This window comes from Polyodon spathula, chromosome 16 (genome assembly GCF_017654505.1).
Source record: "Polyodon spathula isolate WHYD16114869_AA chromosome 16, ASM1765450v1, whole genome shotgun sequence".
Taxonomy (NCBI): Eukaryota; Metazoa; Chordata; class Actinopteri; order Acipenseriformes; family Polyodontidae; genus Polyodon; species Polyodon spathula.
The window spans coordinates 24394527-24400600 of record NC_054549.1 but is presented as its reverse complement, the minus strand read 5'-3'; the positions used below and the strand labels follow the sequence as shown (position 1 = coordinate 24400600).

The 6074-nt window shown below is 45.5% G+C and overlaps 1 protein-coding gene across 1 annotated transcript; it reads right to left on the bottom strand.

The window, feature by feature from the left end:
- Positions 1-1153: 1153 nt before the first annotated feature.
- On the bottom strand, positions 1154-4221 carry LOC121329235 (amphoterin-induced protein 3-like). The gene has a single exon (XM_041274725.1). The coding sequence runs from the start codon at positions 3281-3283 to the stop codon at positions 1805-1807; it is 1479 nt and encodes a 492-aa protein (XP_041130659.1). The 5' UTR covers positions 3284-4221; the 3' UTR covers positions 1154-1804.
- Positions 4222-6074: the final 1853 nt, after the last annotated feature.

The following is a 6074-nucleotide window of genomic DNA, read 5'->3' as shown; positions in this document are numbered from 1 at the left end:
TGAGAAACACAGCAAGTTCAATTTGCAGTTTGGACCCCCTTACTACAACAGTGTGCTGCCTTCCGGGAGCCTCTGTCAAGCACATCACTGAGAACATGGACAGGTTCCTAGAACGAACAGGAGACGACCCGGTAGTAGTCGTCCACATCGGTACAAACAACATTGGAAGAGACAGACCAAAATCCCTGCAAAACAAATTCAGAGAGCTAGGAAGGAAATTAAAAGACAAGACCAAATCTGTGGAATTTTCTGGTATACTACCGACACCTTGCAAAGGACCATATGGACAGCTACAAATAATTAATCTAAATGCATGGCTGAAGACGTGGTGCACACAGGAAGGCTTCGCCTATCTTGATCATTGGACCACATTCTACAACAAGGACTATCTGTATAGATGGGACGGACTGCACTTAAATAACAAGGGAACCAGTCTACTTGGAGAAAAGATCCTCAAACAGGTTCAGAAGCTTTTAAACTAGAAAGGAAGAGTGGAGAAATCAACAAAAAAACAGAAGGGAGACCGCATCAAAACAAGGACAACAACTCTGGTAAGACAACCATTAAATGTATTTATCTAAATGCTAGAAGTATCATAAACAAAATTTTAGAACTTGAAGCTACTGCACTAACAAGTAACTATGATGTGATATGTTACAGAAATTTGGTTGTCTGAAAGTGATGGGGATGAATATAATATTTGTGGGTATACACTGTATAGGAAAGACAGGCACGACAGAAGAGGAGGAGGGGTAGCGCTATACATAAGAATTAGTCTTGAAGCCCAGGTGTTAAAACTGGACAAAGAAAATAAAGCCGAATCAATATGGGTCAGATTAACGGACAAAAATTCAAAGGGCATAATATTAGGAGCATGCTATAGACCAATAGTTTCAGACAGTGAGCAAAATAATCTGTTATACAATGACATTAGAAATGTGTGTAACAAAGGAGGCCATACTAATGGGGGATTTCAACTTCCCCCATATAAAATGGGAAAACCCGGTGGGGAGCACAACGGATGAAATTGAAATGGTGGAAATGACAAATGACTGCTTCCTAACACAATTTGTCAAGGCACCAACTAGAGGGGAGGCATGCCTTGATTTAGTCTTTTCAAATAGCAAAGACAGAATAGCTAAAACAGAGGTCAGAGAACCACTAGCAAACTCAGACTATAACATGGTCTCATTTGAAGTGCTTTTTAAAACCCCAAAATTCTCTATTTGTAAAAGCAAGAATCCTGGCAACATAATATCAGCATCAACTTGTCACATTGTTGTATGTTCTGCGATTGGTTTCTCTTTGGTGACAACCCCAGGCTGAGACCTCTGCCTGTAAAGCTGACAGCAGACTGTTTTTATCTCTGGTGTGAGTAGAGTCTCCTTGAGCCTCCTTCTCATACTTAGTCATTCAGTCCAAAAGTTCAAAAGTTAGGAGCCTAGAGGTAAAGCAGGTTGAGAAAGCAGGTTCACAACAGTTCATCAGGGACTCTAAAACAGAAATGTAAGCAATTTTTGAGTGTGGATTATGTCATTGGCTAGTCCGTAGATGAGTCCATGGCTATCAATTTGACAAAGGCTAAGATTAGTAACTATGGTATTCTATCGGTTTAAGATGTATTCTCCCATATCGGGTCTAAAAATAAGTGCTGCAATGTTCCAATCCACTGAACTATTTGTGAGTCTAGACCCACTTCTGCCAATAACAAATCTAATTTATGATGTTTGAGAAGGAGGAGACTTGTATTTCAATGTGTTTAGTCTGTAGACCTTCCTAGAACCGGAATCCCACCATCCTCCCATTAGGGCACTATGGGTGCATCGGATAACACTGAGGTGATGGAATTGGTGTCAGACTTGAGCTGCTCGATTTTGGGGTGGTCTTGCTCCAGCACCACCCTGAGCCGTCCATTCTCCACCTCCTTGCCGGGCTCCAGGAAGACCACGTGCTTGGTGGTGCTCGCCTTGCCGCCAGGGCCCTCTGTGGTGGCTGGAGGGGTGGTGGTCAGGATAGAAGACTGGGCGCTGCACTCGTTAGCAGGGCTGGAAGTGGGCTGCTTGCAGCACCAGCAGCGGCAGGGGGTCAGGAAGAGGTACATGAGGATCAGCACCAAAGTCACCAAACAGCCAAAGAGGGTAGTCAGGCCCGTGTTGAAGGACTCCTCCTCATAGCGCTGCGTCAACACCGTGACGTTCACCTCACGGGTTTCGTTGAGCAGCAGCCGGTGGTTGAGGGCGATGCAGACGTAAACCCCTGAATCCTCCATCTGGGCCTCCTTGATCTCTAAACTGCCATTGCTGTACATCCTCAGGGTCTTGTTGGCGTTCCCCGGCGGGGCAATGAACTCCTGGTGTGGGGATATCCAGACGTACGTGGTGTGCACCCGATTGAAAGAGGAATTGCAGCCGAAAAGCAGCGACTCGCCCACAAACACCTTCAGACTGTTTTCAGGGGCCTCCTTCTGGGGCCCGAAGGTGCAGTTCTCAAAGATGCGGACATGACGGAAGAATCGGACCTGGGCTCTGGGCTCCCCATATACCAAGCAAGTGTGCTCCTCCCGGAAGTCGTGCACGGACCCAAAGCCCAACTTCTCCCAGTGCAGGAACATTTTATAGAGGCTGCACTCACACGTCAATGGGTTGTTGTGGAGGTACAGGCCATTCTTGACATTAGCTGGCAGGGCTTTCACCTTCTCAATGGGCAGCATGCGCAGGCGATTGGAGGAGATGTCCAAGGTGTTGAGGAGGGGGTGGCTGGGCTCCTGGATGGAGAAGAAAGGGAAGTTGGTTAGAAGGTTCAAGCTGAAGTAGACCTTGTGCAAGTTGCCCAGCCCTGCTAGTGCCTGGCTGTCTACCCGGGAGATGCTGTTCTTGAAGAGCAGGAGCACCTCCAGGTTAACCAACTCCTGGAAGTAGTGCTGCTCCACCACTTCCAGTTTGTTGAAGGAGAGGTCCAGGAGGCGCAGGCTGCTGGCGTTTTGGAAAGCCCCCTCTGAGATTTGCTCGAGTTGGTTGTGGGCCAGACGCAAGGTCCGGAGCCGGGGTAGCCCAGAGAAGCCCCCGTTGCCCAGTTGGGTGAGGACATTATGACTGAGGTCCAGAGTGGTCGCCCAGTGGGGCAGCACTGCAGGCAACTGGTGCAGTTTGTGGTTGACGCAGCTCAAGATGTCTGAGGCACAGATGCAGGAAGAAGGGCAGCCATGGGGGTTTGAAAAGTCTCCTTCCACTTCCTTCTGCATCAGAAGCAAGACCACCACAAGAAGCCTTATGAAACTACTCATTGTACCTTCAGCAGTACCCCAGGCATTTGAAATCTGGTCTTGTATAGTGCCAGATGAGTCCCAGATTAATTATAATAAACAGAGAGAAGTACTTGTAGTCTAGGCTGGGGATATATCCAGTAGCAGTTCTTGTACCAGATCCTGTGGTTTTTGGAGACAGGTATTGTAGACACTAAACCTTGAAGCTGGTGGGTCATGTACAGTAAATGGGAATCCTAATAGTTATTTTTTGTTATTCTAGATTGTGTTAGTGGCTATGAAGATGTTTCCTGTACCTTGGAATCAAATTAAGCAGCAATAATTTACACACAAGACTCCAGAAAAAAAGGCAGATGCGAGTTTGCTGCAATACAATTGAGCACAATCCCAAGACTACTTCTTCTAATTTAAGACCGAGATGTAAGTTGGTCGGTCTGTTTCGCAATTGTCTTTAGAAAAATCCTTTAGCTCAGAGGCTACTGCGTACAACTGTACCATAATCCATAGTTCTGTTGTTTTGAGTCTTGCAATGCCCAAACTGTCACATCACTGGGGCTTTGAAGTTTTAAAGCATGGTTTAAGTTCCTCAGAAATCCAAATGCAATTTTAATGAAGAAAAGAGAAAGTGCTTCCTTACCCCTCCAGTGTGCTAGGGCTATCGATAGAGGAAGATTGAAGGAAGGTAGCTTTGGCGCAATGGCGATATCTTTCAGAACAGAAAAGGCACGTTTTTTAAAGCCTTTTTTGCGGAGGGTGTTTGGTATTGCAAATAGAGCCAGCTGCCGCAGAAATGCAAGGCAAAAAAAAAAGTAAGTCCACTCCCCCTTCTTTTCCACACAAACACTCTCTAAAGTAGATCAGTGCTTGAGAATCCAATCTTGGCTGCCGGACAGACCAGTGCTAATGAGATGCAGAGCTGATCCTCAGGAGGTTCAGAGCAGCAGCAGCAGTTCAGCTTGTGTGTGTGAGAGGGATTGTCCGAGTTGCAATACAGGCAAGTAATGTCCTGAGTTTTACCCCCACCCCCCCCACCCCCCTCCTGGTGCATTAGCTCATTCAGTGATCACAAACATGGGCAGCCTCCTCTCTTTACAAATCCTCCTGCTCCCAAATAATGGCAATGATTTGTGTTTCTGCTGCTGGCTGCAGTTGCTCTATGACTCCTGTGTATTCAATTGCCATTCACTCTCTCTGCTGGCTTGCTTGCCTTGTATCTCAGCCCCTGTTTTGCTCATTTCCTCACTCCCAGCTCTATTTACAAGGAGGCTCTTAGTCTAGGGGTTGTGCCTTGTGGGATTGTGAAAGCAGGGATTGGCTGGGGCAAGATAAAGGAGGGAGGGGTTTAGCAGTGTGTGTGGGGGGGAGGGGTTATAGCAGCATTATCTGAATAGGATGCTTTAACCTGCTTGAGCCACTAGTGGGAGGAGGAGGCCTTATAGAAGCTGAGCTCTCCTGGGTAAAGCACATCACAGCGCCTTTAGTGTGTTTTATTTCTCTGATTGTTTTCTCGTACTTTGCTTTCTTTAAAACTGCATGTCAAATAAAAAGACCCCCCCCCCCCCCCCCCGCTCCCCCTCCACTTTAAACTGTAGAGCACTCTAGTAGTACAGGAAAGAGAACTCCACTCAACACTGCAGAGCGCTCTAGTTGTATAGGAAAGAGAACTCCACTCAACACTGCAGAGCGCTCTAGTTGTATAGGAAAGAGAACTCCACTCAACACTGCAGAGCGCTCTAGTAATATAGGAAAGAGAACTCTACTCAACACTGCAGAGCACTCTAGTTAGTATAGGGAAGAGAACTCCACTCAAACATATAAAATATACTTATTTGCATATCAGTTACCGTGTATTCTTTTCCAGCTCTGAAATTAGGGGGTGGTAGTTAATAAGTGTTAAAGCAAAGATCAACCCCCTGATTTATAAATGACTTATTTGCCTGTGATGGATCCCTCAAGCTAGCCTTTTCATGGCTCTTTAATCTTTCACTTCTCTTAATATTTCAAAACTATTTGAAACAGGAAAACAAACATGATGTTTTTTTTTGTTTTTTTTTAAATCAGACATTTCTAAAGAACGTTGTCTTTGATACAGTCACCCTTTAACTCTGTATTCACCCTTGTTTGTTCTATGTGGCATTTGCTATTGATTTATTTCCTCCATCCACTGGAGGCAGCGTTGCAGGGGCAGGTTAATGGAAACGGTCTGATATCAGATATGAATTTGAGAGTTCTGTAAGGCAACATGGGTGGTTTAAACTTCTCAGTTTAAGAAAGTCACTGGGAAGTGATCGTGGAAACATAAAAGAATACAAAGTGAATCAAAGAACAAGAAGAATACTTTAGTTAAGAAGACTGTTTGTCAGAGCCATCTCTAGCTGCTCTTTAAAGGGCTCCGAAGAACCTTTTGCTTTAGTAGCAATTCGGTGTGTTGCACTTGAGACCAAGGTTCCTGCAATCAAATTCGATTGTTTAAAATAGAAAGACACTAAAATGATATTAAAACGCAGAACCATCGTTGAGTGTTCGCTGGCTTGGGACTCACCCACTCTGCCTTACCTTGATGTTTCACACCCATGCCAGCTTTCTTGTTGATACAGCACAGACTGAGAAGAGGTTCATGCAGGGAGCTCTTAATATTGCTGTTCAGATCCCTGAATGTGTTGAATGTCCCAGATTTCCACTCTCACTTCCTCTTGGCTGTCTGAGAGAACGGAATCATATTTCCTGGTGTTCATGACTCGTACACGTATCTCCTCGCAGCGAGAGTGAAAATCAGGTTGCGAACACTTTGAAAGACACAACGAGGACAGAA